The 18,585-nt window shown below is 49.4% G+C and overlaps 1 protein-coding gene across 2 annotated transcripts in view; it reads left to right on the forward strand.

Annotated features, from left to right (window-relative positions):
- Positions 1–17,085, forward strand: part of Lmtk2 (lemur tyrosine kinase 2) — an 87,848-nt gene extending 70,763 nt beyond the window's left edge. Inside the window, exons 10-14 of one of the 2 annotated variants that reach the window (NM_001081109.2) lie at positions 614–763; positions 2,486–5,354; positions 11,614–11,746; positions 12,059–12,298; positions 13,593–17,085. In NM_001081109.2, the coding sequence (NP_001074578.1) occupies positions 614–763; positions 2,486–5,354; positions 11,614–11,746; positions 12,059–12,298; positions 13,593–13,621 (3,421 nt within the window). In that variant the 3' untranslated portion in view covers positions 13,622–17,085. The remainder of the gene's footprint in view (positions 1–613; positions 764–2,485; positions 5,355–11,613; positions 11,747–12,058; positions 12,299–13,592) is intronic. The other variant, XM_006504825.4, reaches the window with a different exon arrangement.
- Positions 17,086–18,585: the final 1,500 nt, after the last annotated feature.

Consider the following 18,585-nt stretch of genomic DNA (forward strand, 5'->3'; position numbering starts at 1 on the left):
TGTCACACATTTGTGATCCCAGCACTTGGCTGGCTGAGGCAGGAGGACTACTGTGACTTAAAAACCAATTTCAGCTTAGTCTACAGAGTGAGACCTTGTCTCAGGTCAACAGCAGTAATGCAAGAGCTAATTGGATGTACCGTGACATAGAATGTGACACCAACCTCTTCTGGCACTAGACGGCTGCCACTAGCTTGGAGTGCTGAGGGGTGACCAAGGCAGCAGGTGACAGGCCTAAGTGGAAAGTGACATTTACTCATGGAAAGGTTTCTTGGAATTATTGGAAGCAAGAGTGTTTATATTGTCAATTCATTTTGCCGAGCTTTAACACATCCTATCAGTCTTTGAACTGATTGCTTGAAGTTTTAAAGTCACAAGCGACCATATTGTTTGGTTCCTGTGACTATGTGATTACACTCTGCCTTAGTGACAAAGTAAAACCAGAAGGCCTCTGAACACCCTCATTCTAAGAGAAGTGGCCATTTTTCCCCATTGGGATGTTGGTTATTTAAGAGTCATTTTATCCTCTTCTTACTAATAAATAACTTCAATATTACCTTCTCCGTACAATTGCTGTTACTACAAACACAAATGAGCCTCTTGCTCTCCGCAGGTCCTTAGGTGTAACACTTTGGGAACTCTTCAACAATGCTGCTCAGCCGTATGCAAACCTTTCTGACCTGGATGTCCTCAATCAAGTCATTCGGGAGAGGGACATGAAGCTCCCAAAGCCGCAGCTGGAGCAGCCGTACTCGGATAGATGGTTGGTAGCCTCCATTCTGCTTTGTAATCTTCAAAAACACAGAGCACTGGGAAAGGAGGGCCTGAACTCACACCCCCAGCGCGTGTACAAAAAGCCGAGTGTGGTAGTGAGTGTATACCTGTCATCCCGGTACTGGAGAGGTGGAAACAGGAGTAGCTTTGAGGCCCGATGGTCTAGCTAGGTCAGCCTCACTGAATCAATAAACTCCAGGTTCACACACACACACACACACACACACACACACACACACACACACACATATTCTCATATTTTCTCTCTCTTTCTCTCTCTCTTTCTCTCTCTCTCTTTCTCTCTCTCTCTCTCATTCACATGGCCCTTACTTTTAGACAGTAGATGTTCTAAAATGTCGTTTTTACATTGTTCACGATTAATTTTAGAAGTATCATTTCTACATTAGCCTGTCTTGGTGACACCTACACTTTCATGTACACACACAATTAAAAATGAAATCTTTAAAATAATAGTAATTTTAAAAACAGGACCAAGGGTGGAAGTAGCCCTGTGAAGAGCTCTGGTCTAGCGCTCACAAGTTCCTGGCTTCCCCTAGTATTTGATAGAAAGTATTCTGAGAAACACATCAACACATCCCCATTAAGTAGTTCTTAGGAGGAGAGTGTGGGGCTACCAGGTAAAAATGCTCACACCTCCAAGGCCAACAGCCTGCATTTGACCCCTGCTTCCACATGGGGAAGGAGAGAGCCGACTCCTCACACAAGTGCCATGGGATGTCCCACTCCTGACTAAGTAAGCAAATATTTAGAAAAAGAAGAAAAGGAACAGATGTGGCAGAAAGAACCCTTTCAGAGCCAGTGGCCCACACGACTGGGCTGGTCAGCTCCCTGTCATGGAAGAACAGGGTGCCCATGGGCTCCCACCCCTCCTTGAATGTTTATACACACACAGGATTGGTGACGGGGGAGGGGGAGAGGCGCATATACTTCCACAAATGAAAATAGAAGGGAGGCTAGTTGGAAAGAATTGGAAAGGGGTAAGGGAAGGGGCAGGTATGTGAATATGATCCTAGTGCAGTATGTGCCTACTTACAGATTCATTGTGAAACCCATTATCATGCATGATTAATATATGGTGATGAAAGTATTACCAAAAAAAACCAAAAACAAAAACCCAGGTGTGGTGGTACACGCCTTTAATCCCAGCACTCGGGAGGCAGAGGCAGGCGGATTTCTGAGTTTGAGGCCAGCCTGGTCTACAAAGTGAGTTCCAGGACAGCCAGGGCTATACAGAGAAACCCTGTCTTGAAACCACCACCACCACCACCAAAAAAAAAAAACAGGCATATCCAAACAAGAGCACAAATCAAGATTTTAGAAAAAAAAAATTCTGCATGTTTTTAGAATGCTATCAAAACATTAACAATAAATTAAAATTTATTAAAAATAAATAAAAATTTAGAACAGCAATCAAAAAATTACTTTTTTTGATGGGAAGACCATTAGAAGAAAACCAGAAGAAGGCATGATCTGGCAGAATACTATGAAATGTCCTGGTTTGGGGGGAATGGGTGCCTCACTCGTTCCTGCCTTCCTCTTGTGCTGTAATCACACTCTGAGTTAAGCCCTTAACCGTGGCTAGCGGTGGTCGAGGTGCAGGAATCTTAGGGAGAAGGGCGTGTTGAGTTGGCTCTGAAGTAAGGTTCTTTCCTTATGTCCCTGTTGTTAACGTCCCCTGTGTGCCTCTCAGGTACGAAGTGCTGCAGTTCTGCTGGCTGCCTCCTGACAAGAGGCCAGCCGCAGAAGACGTGCACCGTCTGCTAACTTACCTGAGGATGCAGAGCCAGCGGGACTCGGAGGTCGACTTTGAACAGCAGTGGACTGCTCTCAAGCCCGACACCAACAGCAGGGACGCATCCAGCAGCGCTGCCTTCCCCATCCTTGACCACTTCGCCCGGGACCGGCTGGGTCGGGAGATGGAGGAGGTCCTCACGGTGACGGAGACCAGCCAGGGCCTGAGCTTTGAGTATGTGTGGGAGGCTGCCAAGCACGACCATTTTGATGAGCAGGGCCGGGGCCACCCAGATGAAGCCCTGTCTTACTCCAGCATGTTCTTCCCAGTGGAGGTGTTTGAGAATTCGCTTTCAGATCCTGGCCCTGGCAAGCAAGATGACAGTGGCCAGGAGGTGCCCGTGAGGGCCCCTGGGGTGGTTCCTGTGTTTGATGCACACAACCTCTCTGTTGGAAGTGACTACTACATCCAGCTGGAGGAGAAAAGCAGCAGCAATCTGGGACTGGACCCCCCTGCACTGCTCACAACTGAAGTAGATAAGCTAGAGAGGGCTGGGGCTGAGGAACCCAGGACAGAAGAGGATTTCTTCCAGAGCAGTGCTCACCCCAAAGAAGCCAGCTCTACCGAGGACTCACGTGCTACCAGCATCCCTGGGAGCCCTTTCAACCTATTTAGTGACCTTGACAAAGCAGATGACCTGCCCAGTCACCAAAAAATATTTGATCTAATGGAACTAAATGGAGTTCAAGCTGACTTTAAGCCAGCCATCTTGAGTTCAAGCCTGGATGACCCCAAGGACACCTGCCAGTCTGACAAAGAAAAGCCCCATAAGCTCTTGGACCAGGGCCCTCTGTGCTTATCAGAAAGCCTTTTGCACCAAGATCACTTTGATCCACTGAGTGTCCAAGAATTGTCAGAAAACTTTTTATTTCTTCAGGAGAAAAATCTACTGAAAGGCTCTCTGACTACCAAGGAGCAAGTGAGCGACCTTCAAACAGAACTCAAGAATGCAGGTTTTACCTCAGCACTGTTGGAGTCACCCCAGAGAGGCTCTGAAAGTTCTGAACTTGAGTTCCTGGAAAATACACTAGACTTTCCTTTGTCACAGGGAGACACGCGTGGACAGAATGAAGGTGCAGGTGTCAGGCGTCACAGTGGTACCTCACCACAGGCCTCCCCAGCCTTGCTCACAGAAGAAGGATCTCCTACTGCCCCCACAGACCCAATTCTGAAGCCAGAAGAAACCAAATCCTTTAGAGATGTCAGAGTCCCCGAGGACTCCATCTGCTTGGAGCTAGGCCCCGACCCCGTGACTGTTGGAGTTGAAATTCCTGCTACTGATGCCAAAACCCTCGATGGGGGCAACAGACCCCCAGACGTCACTTGCCAAAGCAAGGAGGCCTTGAGTCTAACCAACAGACACCCCATCCTTGTGAATGATATTACTGCTCAGGGTAGCGTGGAGAGTTGTCTTCCAGAATCGAGACAGGATTTACAAAATGAGCCATTTTCAGAAGACCCTCTTAGTGTCAGCTCACTGGAGAAACACTCGGAAGCTGCGGAGACTTTAAACCAGCTTAACTCTAAGGCTGCCCCGGAGGATGCAGCCTTGGCGTCTGCCCTCTCCTCGGATTCTACCAGCCAAGATAGCCTCTTAGAAGACAGTTTGTCAACACCCATCCCCACCTCAGAGCAGTCTGTGGAGACGCCAGACTCCCTGGATTCAGTGGATGTCCGTGAAGCATTGCTAGAGTCCCTAGGCTCCCACACCCCTCGGAAACTCTTGCCTCCCGATAAGCCTGCCGACAGCGGCTATGAGACGGAGAACCTGGAATCTCCTGAGTGGACCCTGCACCCTGCACCCGAAGGCACTGCTGACTCAGACGCAGCTGCAGCAGGTGACAGTGGCCACAGCAGTTTGCCTCCCAACCCGGTCATTGTCATCTCGGATGCAGGCGATGGCCACAGAGGTGCTGAAGGTCCTCCTCAGAGCTTCACACTTGGCCCCCAGAGTTCATATCGAGACTCTGCATACTTCTCAGACAATGACTCGGAGCCAGATAAAAAGCCCGAGGAGGTCCCAGGAACATCTGCCAATGCCCTGGTGTTGGTAAAGGGCCAGTCCCCACCTGAGTCAGTTGTCCCAGAAGAAAGCTCTGATGTCAGAGAAGGCTGCCTGGAAGCCCCACAGGACAAGCCAGATCAAAGTCGGGTGTCTACTTTGCAGAATTCTTGTCACTCAGAACTACAAGAAACATTGCAGCCCACACCAGCTGATGCTTCCAGAGAGTCCTGTCCTGTGAACGACGAGGCCAGCAGCCCCTTGAGTTTGTTGAATTCAGAACCTAGCAGCTGCGATGACCTGGACACACAGGAAGATCGCCCATGCACCCTGGCCTCCACAGGTACAAATACCAATGAACTCCTTGCATACATGAGTTCCACACTGGATAAATCTTTGCCCAGCCACTTGGAGAGCTCCAAGCTGAAGGAGCCAGACATTGAAGGGAAATACCTTGGCAAACTTTGTGTGTCTGGGATGCTGGACCTCTCGGAGGATGGGATGGATGCCGATGAGGAGGATGAGAACAGCGACGACTCGGACGAGGACCTTCGAGCCTTCAACTTGCACAGCCTAAGCTCTGAGTCTGAAGACGACACGGAGCACCCTGTGCCCATCATTGTCAGTAACGATGATGGTAGGCACCTGCGGAGTTTGCTGAAACCCTCAGCTGCCGAGGCCATTGAGCAGCTGCCGGAAGACTGGAAGAAGGAAAAGAAGGCAGTGACATTTTTCGATGATGTCACCGTTTATCTGTTTGACCAGGTATCTCTATTTATATTGTAGAGAATTTCAAAAAGGTGTGAAGCTAACTGTGGTCTGATTTGATTTTGTTTATAAACATCCAGAATTTTATTTCAGTTTGTGTGTGGTGTGCATGTATGCATATTTGTGTGTGTGTGTGTGTGTGTGTGTGTGTGTGTGTGTGTGCGCACATGTGCTTCTCTGTGGGGAATGGAGGTTGACGCTGGGTGTCTTCTTTGTTCACTTTCTACATTATATAGAGAGCCAGGTTCTCTTCCTTACACCCCAAAGTTACTGATTCAGTTCATCTTAGCCAGCTTACTCTGGAGGTCTGTCGTCTACCTTTTGTACCCTGAGATAACTTGTGGGTATTTCTCCACATTTACATGGGTGCTGGGGACTTGAACTCCAGACCTTATGCTTGCTTGGGAAATGTTTACCCACTGAGCCATCTTTTCAGCCCCCCAAATTTTATAACTTCTGACTCCAAAGACACCATCTTTTTGGTCCCATGGCTATTCATGCCAGCTTCCCCTTTGAAATGCAAACCTCCTGACTCACCTGGAGACCTGTGCTTTGGCTCTCGTGTCACAGTACAGATTCTAAGCCTTTTCATAATGACTGCCACCTGGGATATGACGGGGCTCCACATTACCACATTCAAGGCAGACAGTGATAGCAGAGCAGACAGTCTTGGACTACCCTGTAGCCCTCAGGACAAGCAGTAGCTAAGCTCTCTAGGAGGTCACCATGAGAACTTGTGGTTCTTTTTTTGTTGTTGTTTTTTTTGTTTTGTTTTGTTTTGGTTTGGGTTTTTTTTGGTTTTTTGAGACAGGGTTTCTCTGTGTAGCCTTGGCTGTCCTGGAACTCACTCTGTAGACCAGGCTGGCCTCGAACTCAGAAATTTGCCTGCTTCTGCCTCCCAAGTGCTGGGATTAAAGGCGTGTGCCACCACTGTCCGGCGATCTCACAGCTTTAAATGTCTATCTGTCTATCTATCTTTGTGTACCACTTTTATGCCTGGTTCCCTAAAAGGTCACTAGAGGCTCCCCTAGAACTGGAGTTACAGATGGTTCTGAGCTACCATGTGCATGCTGGGTATCAAACCCAGATCTTCTGAAAGAGTGGCCAGTGTTAAGCCGTGTCCCCAGCCCCAGCTTTTTATATGGTTGTTGGGGCTTGAACTTGGGTCCTCAGGCTTTCATGGCAAACATTTTACCAATGGAACCATCTCCCCAGCCCCTTCCTTCCTTCCTTCTCCAAGTTCTGTGCTTTCTGGTCTTCAAAAACTTAGAGTTACTGTAGGTGTTAATGGAACCCAGGGCCTTGGGCTAGTAGTGTACTGTCACTGCCATACATCTCTAGTCTTTGTGGTTGTGACACAGCTAAGTAGTTCAAGAGAGCTTTAAATGCTCTTGTAGCCCAGGCTGTTCTTGAACTGGTGGTCTTGTTGACCCTGAGTTTGCTTCTCGAATCAGTTAGATTCTGATTAAGCTCTCAAGTCATGGAGCCGGAGAAGGCCAAGGATCCTTGCTGTCTCTGACAGTGCTTGCCCTCTCTTTACTTAGTCCTCAAAGCCAAGCGCTTGGCTTCATTTTGGCCTTTGGGAAGCACCTTCTCAGGGTCCTGTGGTGGAGGCTTCCAGCACTATTCCCCTCATCCCTGGGATGCTGGGCTCGAGTCACTTTCTTACCAAGTGTCTCAGGGCTAGGGTCACAGCTCAGCTATAGAGTGTGTGGCCGGCAGCACGAGATAAAAGTGAACAACAAACAGCACCCGTCTTCTTTATTGCTGCTTGTGGGATTAGCTGAGCCTGACGTGTGGGTGGGCTAGCCGACTGCCTGCCCACCTCCAGCTGCTTTCAGGGCTCTCCCAAGGCTGACCTCCAGAACCAGCTGGGGCGGCTCCTAGGAGCAGAGGCAAGCCTGCCTCTCCTGTTTGTAGAGTTGGTTTGGGTTTTGGCTTTCTTTGGTTTGCGTTGCTGGTTGCTGTTGTCCTTGGCTGAGCTGTTAGGGCCATGGCTAGATTGATGAGTAGGGAAGTGGCTTCCTCCCAGGGAGCCTCTCCAAAGAACGGCTTTCAGCTTCCTGGATTTTTTTTTTCTATATTGTTTTCTCTTTTCAGTTTCATTGCTATCTCCTTCATCTTTAGTACTTCCTTATACTCACATTGGGTTGGGTTTTTCCCTAGTATTTATTTTTTTTAGTGAGTATGGGTGTTTTACCTGCATATATGTCTGTGTATCGCATGCATGATGTGCCCAAAGAGGTCAGTTGAGGGTGTCAGATCCTCTGGAGCTGGAGTTAGAGATGGTTGTGAGCTGCTGCCATGTGGGTGCTAGGAATCAAAGCCAGGACCCCTGGGAGAGCAGCCAGTGCTCCTGAGCCAGCTCTCCAGACCCTTTTCCTAGATTCTGGGAGTTAACTTTTTTCTGTTAGCCTTTAATTGTTGCTGCTGTTGCTGCTTCCCGGAGGTTTTACATACGTTGTATTTCTGTTTCTATTTCATCCAGCTCAATGAGCTCCTGGACTCCCTTAAGGCTTCTTCATCAGAGATTTATATGCACATTATTTAATTCCTGAGAGTTAGAGATCCCCTTTTCTTTATGGTTAATGCATTTATCTTATTTACTACATTTCTACTTGGTGTGTATGCGCTCATTGCCGCCTCACCGCTGTGTGCATGTAGAGGTCAGAGAGTAAGTTGAAGAGTCATCTCTCTGCCCTGTGAGCCCTGAGAGTCCAATTCAGGTCATTGCGCTTGGCAGCAAGCACCTTTACCCATGGAGTATATCCCCACTTTCTTTTCCCACTTACTCGTCTGTTTTTGCAGTGTGTGTGTGTGTGTGTGTGTGTGTGTGTGTGTAGATGTGCAAATGCCCCGGGCATATGTGAAGGTCAGAGAACAACCAGGGAGGATGGTTTCTCTCTTTCCATTGCGTGGGTCCAGAGCTAGATAGGCCTTGGCAATGGGCGCTCGGGTTGGGCATTATATTGTCTCTCTGGTGAGGACCTGCAGTCTGACTACTGTAGAGCCAGTGAGACGAGTGCAGAGATTGTGGTGCTCGTGCCATGGCCTGGCACACATGGATGCCCGGGATCCAAACTCACATGGTCTGGCTTGCATGGCAGGTACTTCATGAACTGAACTGTGTTTTCAGTGGCATGCTTGGCCTTAGGTGTGCTGTTTGCTTCTACTCTTGTGCGTCAGCCTCTTTCTTTCCTTTGGAACACTGCTCTCAGCACTGTGTTTCTGTGCTGGGTGGTGTTATACTTTGGAGGAGACTGGTCCAGGGGTTTCAGCATGTGTGCACTACTTGAGTCAGCTTGGAAGCAGTATTTCCCCACTTCATACAGAGAGTAGAGATGTTGCTTCTGGGTGCTGCCTGCTGCCCCTCATCTACGACTTAGCCATGTGCATTATGTCTACATCCATTGAAAAACCCCACCAGAGCCGGGCGTGGTGGCGCACACCTTTAATCCCAGCACTCGGGAGGCAGAGGCAGACAGATTTCTGAGTTCGAGGCCAGCCTGGTCTACAAAGTGACTGGACAGCCAGGGCTATGCAGAGAAACGCTGTCTCGAAAAACCAAAAAAGAAAAAAAGAAAAGCCCCACCAGGTGGGACAGTGGCAGGTGGATTTCTGTGAGTTCAAGGCAGCCTGGTCTTCCGATTGAGTTCCAGGACAGACAGGGGCTACACAGAGAAACCCTGTCGAGGGGGGGAGGGGTGGCCTCATCAGGGTCTGGGGATGTAGCTCAGTGGTAGAACACTTGCCTAGAATGTATGAGGCCTTGAGTTAATCCTAATCACCATGACCCTTCTCAAAAAAAAAAAAAAAAAGTAGTGCAATCAAGCAGACATTTTAAGAAATTCATGAGCATGAGCTAGGAGTGAATCTTAGTTGATAGAGAGCTTGCTTAGCATTTATAAACACCCAACACCTCTTCCAGTGGGCATGTGGTGCACAGCTGTGACCCAGCACCTCTTCCAATGGGCATGGTGGTGCACAGCTGGGACCCAGCACTTCCAATGGGCATGGTGGTGCACAGCTGGGACCCAGCACTTCCAGTGGGCATGGTGGTGCACAGCTGGGACCCAGCACTTCCAGTGGGCATGGTGGTGCACAGCTGGGACCCAGCACTTCCAGTGGGCATGGTGGTGCACAGCTGGGACCCAGCACTTAGGAAGTAGAACCTGGAGGAGCAGAAGCTCAAGGCCATCCTGTTGTCTCAGCGGGCGGGCACGCATGCATATGGGTGAGGAAGAGTAGCTAGGGCTAGCAAGGGAGCGCAGGGGTTAAAAAGTGCTTGCTTTCAAGCCTGCGGAGCCACGTTTAGATCCTCGGACCTACATAGAGAACCGATTCCCACAAGTTGTCCTCTGACTTCCGTGTCTGTGCTATAGCATGTGCCGCTCATATTCCCACAGAGTAAATATATATGTATATATATATATATATATATATATGTATATATATATATATATATATATATACATATAAGCAGTCTGGCCAGCTTTTGTAAAAAGAAAGAAAAGAACATAAGGTAAATGGGTTTATATTCACCCAGTGGCCCCGTCTTCAGCATTGGTGCTCCGGGTTGCTGTCGCAGATCTTGCTCTGCTTGGAGAGGTTCATTCCGCTTTGTTTCTCAGCTTCCTTTGCCCTCTATCCACTGACAACCAGTTCTTCAGCTCACACTTACTCCTGAGGGATATTTTCTCCGCCTGTAGATCCTGAGTTATCAGCCCTTTCCTGTCAGCATTTGGTCCCACTGTTTAAACTCTTCAGCTTTTCCCAGTACTTGTGACCTTTGGCACCTGTGTGGACCATTTCTTCTGTGCAGGGAGGTTGTCCTGGCCCCTTGAAGGCTGGATCATGTTAGACTTTGTGTCTTCCCGCCATGCCATGGGCAGTCTGGCTTTGAAGGTTCGAGTGTGTTGGTCCGTTTCTCTTAGGCCTTCACAGCTGACTTTCGGCCACAGCTCAGCCCCCTGTGACTTGGGTATCAGTCCTAGTTCCTCTTTCTGCTCTGGCCTGCGCATGCGCCCCTGGCTGTGCTGAATCTTGGTGGCGTCCCTCATCCCATAGTGTTTCCACAGCTTTGCTGCATTGTTTGTGTGTTCAAGGGTAGGCCCAAGAACTACTCAACAGCTGTCTAGAGTCTAGGACTCTTCCCTCCTGCATCCATCTTCCTGTTCATGTCCAGCTCAGAGTCTCAGGATGCTCTCCCATGCCTTGTGCAGGTGCTGAAGCTATGTTTGAGGCACCGTATCCTGTAGGACCTTGCTGTGTAGGTGGCATGGGCCTGTAGTCCCATCATTCAGGAGGCCGGCAGGATCAGGAGATTGGTGCCAGAGCTGGAGGCAACTGGTCTTCTTGGTGATGCATATCTTTAATCCCAGCAATGTAGAGGCCGAGAGGCAAGCAGATACCTAGGGTTTGAGACCAGCCTGGTCTACACAGTGAGACCCTGCCTCAAAAGGGAAGAGATGGCTCATGGGTTAAGAAGACTGGTTGGGGACTGGAGAGATGGCTCAGTGGTTAAGAGCACTGACTGAGCCGGGCGTGGTGGCGCACGCCTTTAATCCCAGCACTGGGGAGGCAGAGGCAGATTTCTGAGTTCGAGGCCAACCTGGTCTACAAAGTGAATTTCAGGACAGCCAGGGCTACACAGAGAAACCCTGTCTCGAAAAACCTAAAAGGGAAAAAAAAAAAAAAAAAAAAAAAAGCGCACTGACTGAAGGTCCTGAGTTCAAATCCCAGCAACCACATGGTGGCTCACAACCATCCGTAATGAGATCTGGTGCCCTCTTCTGGTGTGTTTGAAGACAGCTACAGTGTACTTATGTGTGATATTAAATAAATCTTTAAAAAAAAAAAAAAAAGAAGAAGACTGGTTGGCCGGGCGTGGTGGCGCATGCCTTTAATCCCAGCACCGGGGAGGCAGAGGCAGGCAGATTTCTGAGTTTGAGGCCATCCTGGTCTACAGAGTGAGTTCCAGGACAGCCAAGGCTACACAGAGAAACCCTGTCTCGAAAAACCAAAAAAAAAAAAAAAAAAGACTGGTTGACTTTGCAGAGGACCTGGTTCTCAGCACTCGTGTGGCAGCTCATAATTATCTGTAACTCTGAATCCAGGGGAATCTGATGCTGCCTTCTTATCGTAAAGTTAGTAACTCCTCTGGCGTACCTCACCCAATGGTCTCGTCAGCCCAGGGTGAAAGAGCCACGTGGGCTCCAAGAAACAGGCTGACTGCCGACTTTGTTTGGCTTTTCAGGAAACCCCCACCAAAGAGCTGGGGCACTGCGGGGGAGAAGCACATGGCCCTGGGCCCAGCAGCCCAGCAGCGTCCTCAAGTTCCCCCTACCTAGGGAGGTGCATGAATTCCGAAAGTTCCACGGATGAAGAAGGTATTTGTGCTGTGTTGGTCAATTGCAAAGTCATTATGCGGGTATTTTGTTTCTTGGCTTGTCTTTGAAACAGTTTGACTATGTAGACCAGCTTGACCTGTCTGTGACTTAGGAGAGATTCCCCTGTCTCGGTCTCTCTCCCAAGTATTAGGAGGCCCATGGTCTACAGTTGGAAAGAAAGGAGCGCCGCGTGTTTAGGTGACCGTCTGTGTGTTTCTGCCCCACCATCTGTCGGCAGGCTGTGTTGGGAGGCCCCAGCTCCTTATCAAGAGCTGATAATGTAAAGATAACAGGGTGCTGTCCTCACTGCAGGCGGAGGCTTTGAATGGGACGATGACTTCTCCCCGGACCCTTTCATGTCAAAGACAACAAGCCTTCTGGGTTCCAAGCCTTCTCTTCAAACCTCCAAATACTTCTCTCCTCCCCCACCGGCCAGGAGCGCAGAGCAGAGCTGGCCGCACGTGTCCCCCTGCTCCCGGTTCTCCATCTCTCCTGCCAACATTGCCAGCTTCTCTCTCACACACCTCACGGACTCAGACATTGAACAAGGAGGTGAGAGGAGCCCTGCATGTGCTGGGGGTGGGGCCGCTGCCGAGGCATGAGGGCTTTCATCCAGGAGTGCTCTTTTACCTTAGCCTAAAGGATGGTGATCTTATGTTAGGCTGTCCTGAGTAGATTATAAATCTGTTGGAAATTTCTCGGTTTGGCAGGGCGGGAGGGTGGGGGGTTGGTAGTGGGGTTCCTGGGATATACTAAGCACATTGTTCTACTATTGAGGCATATTCCTCCCTGGGGTTTCTAGGTAGATGTTCTACCCCTAAACCATGCTACAGCCCCTCACTGGGGGATTCTAGGCAGGGGCTCTACCACTCAGCCACACCCCAGCTCCTTACTGCTTTACCACTAAGCTTCCTCCCTAAGTCTCTTACTTTTTGTTTTGTTAATTAGGCAAAGTCTCCCCAGATTGCCCTAACTGTCCTTGAACTCACTCTTAGAGTCTAGTTTGGCCTTAAACTTGAACTTGATCTGAGTCTTCCGCCTTAGATCCCCAAGAGGCTGACATAATAGGCCTGGTGCATCCCTCACAGCCTGACAGTGCATATGCAGCCACACTCCCACACTGGGCTCATTCCCAGTGTCCATTTCTGTCCACCCTGATGGACGGCCCTGGAGAGCTTGGAGGTCCCAGAGCGGGCTCTGCCATGTCTTTTCCGTTCCCCTTTGCTGCCAGCCCCGCTTCCTCAGGTTACACATCTGTCCCCAGGGAGCACCCTGCACAGGCACCTGCTCTAGCCACACTTGACCTGTGGTTTGGACGTGAGCCCAGCCTTGTGGGCTCTTCCCCAGCAGTGTTGATTTTGCCATTAAGTCTTGGTCTCTGTGTGATACTGGACGGCCAGCTGGGAACTCACAGCAGGGGCCATTTGAAGTAGCAATACCTGAACATATGGGCCCCTTTCCCTATACCAAGATCAGGAGATAAATATTAATAGGTACATTTTTTACTTGAAGTTTACAGATCAAATAATAACTGTAGGATATAAAGCACTTTTGTTTACTTGGTTTTCACCTGTGCCGATGAGATAATGCCAGAGCCTGAGGATCTCTGGGGGCAGGTGTACAGGTCAGCGCCCGAGTGTGACCATGGAGCCTCTGTGGGAGCCAAGCACCTGTGTGTGCAGCCCTGCAGGTTGTGGGAAGGAGGGGAGACAGGGCAGCACAGGAGGGCACCAGCTATGCTTCCTTTTCCTGCCGTTCTGGTCTGCTCGCCTCCATGCTGGCACTCTCTGGGTAGTCGGCTCTTAAATCTGACCTGCGCTGTTATGTTGCTTCTGTCTGGACATAGGCAGCAGTGAAGACGGAGACAAGGACTAGTTGGCTGTAGACACTCTCCCAGCCAGCAGCGCTCCTGCTTGTCCACCTGAGCAACGCAATCCACTCCATGCTGACTGGCACCAGACAGTGAGCGGCTCAGGAGTGATGGAAAGCGGGGCCACCACGCCAGGAAGCAACTCCCTCTGCAGCGCTCGTCTGCCCGCTCGCCTGGGCTGCTCCTGCACTCGTGCTGGGCATCCTGCCGAAGTGGCCACACTGCCACACTGCTCTGGCTCACGAGTATTGGAGGACCTGAGCACCTCAGGCCGTGGGTCTGTGTGGGGTGTGTGGGTGTGGATGTCTGCCTCGCCACAGGTGCCACAGAGGGGCAGGCGCACCAGGGGAGGGAGTGCTCACAAGTGAGCCATATTTATTGTCTTTAGGAAATCACTAATTGCTCTTTGACTGCACTGTGGGTGAGTGTTCTGAGCTCCCAATATTGTACAGCATCGTAAATTATCCAAGGAAGATATGGCAGGCCAAGCTGGTGCTGACCGCTGGTTTGATTTTCTTTTTTGTTTTTGTTTTTGTCTCTGTCTCCTTGGGTGTCTGCTCTGCATGGCACTGTAAAGCTTCGGTATTTTGAGTGTTCTTCTTTCTTAGACCCACCCGCGGGAACCGTTCACAGGTACCCTCCCTCGGGCCCTTTTGATTCTGGGAGTTAGGTTGTGTTTTATGTTCTTAGAGGACATATTTTTGATGAGGCCAAAACTGCTGTTCTGTTTCGTTGATTGCATCGAGCATGTTTCTATATAAGGTGGGTACTCTGAGCAGCCTGCCCTGCCTCTCGTGCTTTGAAATTCTTTTGGTAGAAATCCCTGAAGAGGTGCACCCATCACTCAGTGCCCAGGGTCCTTTTCTGGCGAGATGAGGCCATGCACCACTTGCTCAGCACAGAGGCCAGCTTGCGGGAGCTCTGCGTCTCAGGCAGGTGGGACCTCTGAGACACTGGTCCCCACAGAGCTGTAAGTGAGAAGAGCAGTTTGTCCACTCTGGGTGCTGCTGAGGGAGCTGTTTGGGAAGAAGCCATCCCTGGCCATAGCCCCCAGGATACAGCCAGCCCCTGTAGCTGCAAGTAGCAGGGCAGAGACCCCAGCAGGGCCTCCAGCAGCCCTCATGGCCCCTTTCCTGTACCAAGCACCCAGCTCTCCTCTTGTTCTGAAAGGGATTTCACATCTTCAGCGTAGCTTCAGTACATCATCGGAGGAGTCTGCTGTCCCTAACACAGAGGGAGACCTCGCTTTCCTACCCCAAGCAAGTATTGGTGGCCATGGCAGCGTGGCGAAGCCATGCTGGGCGGGAGCTGCACCTGCTGGCGTGGCTCTTCTCACTGAGCTCCTCGCCCCAAATATCCCGGTGCTGCCCCTGCTGTCCAGGCTCCAGTGTGACAATGGGTTGAGTCTCCAGGCCCTGGCCAGGACATCCTGCTATCAATCAGAAGGACTTGGACTCTCCTGCAGAGTGCAAGTGTGGGTGTCGGTGTGAGTTCACCTAACAAATCATGACCTTTATCATCAACTCTGATTCGATCCATGCGTTTTTTTTATACTAAGCAATAACTTTACGATCAACAGAAGAAATTTTAAAACAGAGTCTCCTTTTCCCATCCTTGGTGCAGACTGTGCCTGCCTGGACTCCGTAGAAAGCACTGGATTTTGTGACATGTATATTAAAAACAGGGCATTTCAAAGTAATTTTGCCAAAATTGTCATAACTGAATTTTTGCTGTGTGGACTTTCTGATTTTTTTTTAATTATTTTTTTACCTCTATCTACCAGCTTTAGTTGAGAAAGAAAGGAGGTGTAATTATAATAAGTTTTTTTTGTTTTTTTTTTTCAAATTACAGGTTTCAGAAGTTGAGATTCACTGATTACAGTCAGGTGGATCCATATGTGTAGCCTCCTTTCGCAGCCAGCCTGGGATAGAGTTACTGACATTTGAGGGCTGGCCATCTTTCACCATGCTGAGGGGATTTTAACAATACAATTCCCGTTTATATTTATATCTATATTGTTCTCATGGTAAATTGCCAAAATAAAAGCATTTTATATATTGAGTTGGGGTGGGGGTGGGATAGATCTTCTGTGTCGTTGCATGGAAGGGAAGACTTTGTATAACACGCATCAACACATCCTCCCCAAATCTCAAGCAATAGACAGAAATCTCAGTAGACTAAACTCCAGCCCATTTTTTAAATGTGAGCATGTGCTTTGCCATCCAGTGTGGGTTTTGTTTTGGTTTAGGTTTTGTTTTTTGTTTTTCAAGATAGGGTTTCTCTGTGTAGCCCTGGCTGTTCTGGAACTTGCTGTATAGTCCAGGCTGGCCTCAAACTCAGAGATCCACCTGCCTCTGCCCCCTGATGCTGCCACCATACCCAGCTGGTTTTATCTTTTAATGATAACTTAGGTGCCCTTGGTGGGCTTTCCAAACCTGGTTACTCAACGTTAGCAGTGAAGCGAGCCGGTGGTGACTGTGGCTGGAATGTGGTGGGCTTGGTGACTTTTCTTTCTGCCCTCCCTTGAGTGCTCACCCTCCACCTACCAGACTGGAAGCTGACTTTAAGTCCTCTAATAAAAATAATGAGCCCTCCAAGTCCCTCTTGATAGCTTCTATTTGTTAGAAGATGACCTAAGTCAGAAAAAAGTAGTTCCCCCTTCCTGAGAGACTCTGTCTGGGCCAGAAGCCATTCATTGAAAGGTTGCGATGGCAACCAGCCTCCAGCCATGCAGGCCTGTTTTTAGAGAGATGGGTCTCTCTGAGGAGGTCTGTCTCCCTGCTGTACAATGCCTTTTAAACCTTCCCCTTTTTCCATACTTCCCATAGGGCATTTGTAGAATTAGTGACCCACTGCATGTCTGTCCCCAAGGCCGGGAAAAGAGACAGGCAGCTCCTCAGCCTGAGAACGCCGCCGATGCGACCAAGTGTCAGGCTCTATGTGCCATGCTTCAGAGTGCCCACCTTGAGAGAAGCCACCTTGTAGTCAGAGTGAGCAGACACAGTTACGTCAAACATACATCTCAATATTTCTTAAGAAGCAAACGGGGGCACCAGTCTTGGCTTTTAGGAAGCTCTGTTTAACTTACACATAAGTTCTTAAGATGTGTTGGCAGTATTGCGTCACCCACGGCCGTCCCGGGGGCTGAACGTGTGGCGTTTGGTTACTGAAGCCTGCTCAGGCGAAGCTGGGTCTTGTGCATGTTCCCACTGTTTCATCCTGTCCTCGCCAGGGATCTGGGTGGGACAGTCACACCCACGGCCTGCTACCCACCAGGTTGTACTTAACGCAATCAGAAGGGGTTCATGGCAATATAACAGTTAATGAACTTGGAGTTTAAATTGTGTACATTTTTAAATTGTAAGATTTTTACTGTATATTGAAGCTTAGTGTGATTCAATAAATTGCTTGTAATTTAAAAACTATTTAATATTCAAAATAAATATAGTTATATATTTATAATAATCTCTGTTGCTACATTTACTCCTTGTTTTTTCCATGTGCGGGTTTGGCCTGGTGCTGTGGATCTCTGAGCTCCCCGTGGTCCTAAGGCACGAGGGTGATTGTCAGGGGACTGCAGCGTCTGGTGCGTGTGTGGTTGTGGGCTCTGTAATCCAAGCCTTTCTACTTACTGAGGAGTTGTAGCGAGATTTGGCTTATAAGGATTTGGCCTTGGCCCAGGCCCCACATGCTACTCCAAGAGGTCACAGCCAGCCTTTCTGTCTGGGAAATGGCTTATTTGCTGAGAAAACCTATGTTCTGTTTCTAAAACCCATGATGTTTAAAATCAAAAGGTCGGGTAGAGTGGAGCCAGTATGCCTGTCGTCTGGTTCTGGGGTAGCAGAGGCAGCAGACCCTGGGGCTCACTGGCCAGCCTAGCACTCTAGGCCAGTGGGAGATCCCGCCTCAACAAAACAGAAACCGGTGCCCCGAGGATGACAGTTGATGTTGAACTCTGACCTTCACACCTTACACTTGTGGACATGCACGGGTACCACAAAACACACACACACCCCAAACAAAACAGCCTTTCACTGGGTTTGGCATGGTGTGTGCCTGTAATACCAGCAGATGGGTGCTGAGGCAGGAGGATTGCCATGTGTCCATAACAGCCCAGGCTCTGGTAAGGATGAGGTCCTGTCTCAAAAAGCAGTAGCAGTTGTATGCAGTATGGGGGTGTCTCAGTTCCCCCCGCCCCCAGTCCTTTCATTGAAGTCCAAATGACATGAGGGAGGTGACAGCTTTCTACCAGAACCATGGCCCACATGACTGTGTCACAAGTACTGAGACCCAAGCCTGCTGAACTTAGCCAGAGCTATGCAGAGTCCTGGCTGAGTTGTTTAGACCTGTCCTATTAATGGGGGGGTGGGGGGGAGACACACTACTATTAGTTGAGCCTAGTGACCAGTTACCCTTATGATTCCTGCAGCAAGAGGCTGAGGCAGAAGGGTAGCCATGAGTCTGAGGACAGCCTTGGCTTTGGAGTCTGTCTCTAAAAGGAAAAAAAAGAGCCAGGGATGTAGCTGAGCTGAGCACATGTGAAGAAACACTGGTTTGGTCCCTAGCACCACACTGCCCCAACACACATCTGTAACTACAACAGTCACTGGATCAAAGAATATATATTTTCAGCACATTTTAGTTGAGTGTGCCATGACCCAATTGCAGTTCTAGCACTTGGGAGGCAGAGGAGACACTGGAGGGTCAGGTGCGCAAGGGCAGCCAGTGTGCTACAGCTAGCAAAATGGCACAGCTGGTAACGTCACGTGCAGCCAAACCGAAGGACTTGAGTTCGACCCCGGCACAACGTGGTGGAAGTAGAGAACAGACTCCTGCAAGCTGTCCCTCTGACCTAGGAGCATGCACATACACCAAAAATAGACACACAGATAAAGGCTAGCAAGAAAACCTGTTTTCTGTGAGCAACATGACACTCACATAGAGGTCAGAGAACAACTTGGGGGAATTG

Source organism: Mus musculus, chromosome 5 (genome assembly GCF_000001635.26).
Source record: "Mus musculus strain C57BL/6J chromosome 5, GRCm38.p6 C57BL/6J".
Lineage (NCBI taxonomy): Eukaryota > Metazoa > Chordata > Mammalia > Rodentia > Muridae > Mus > Mus musculus.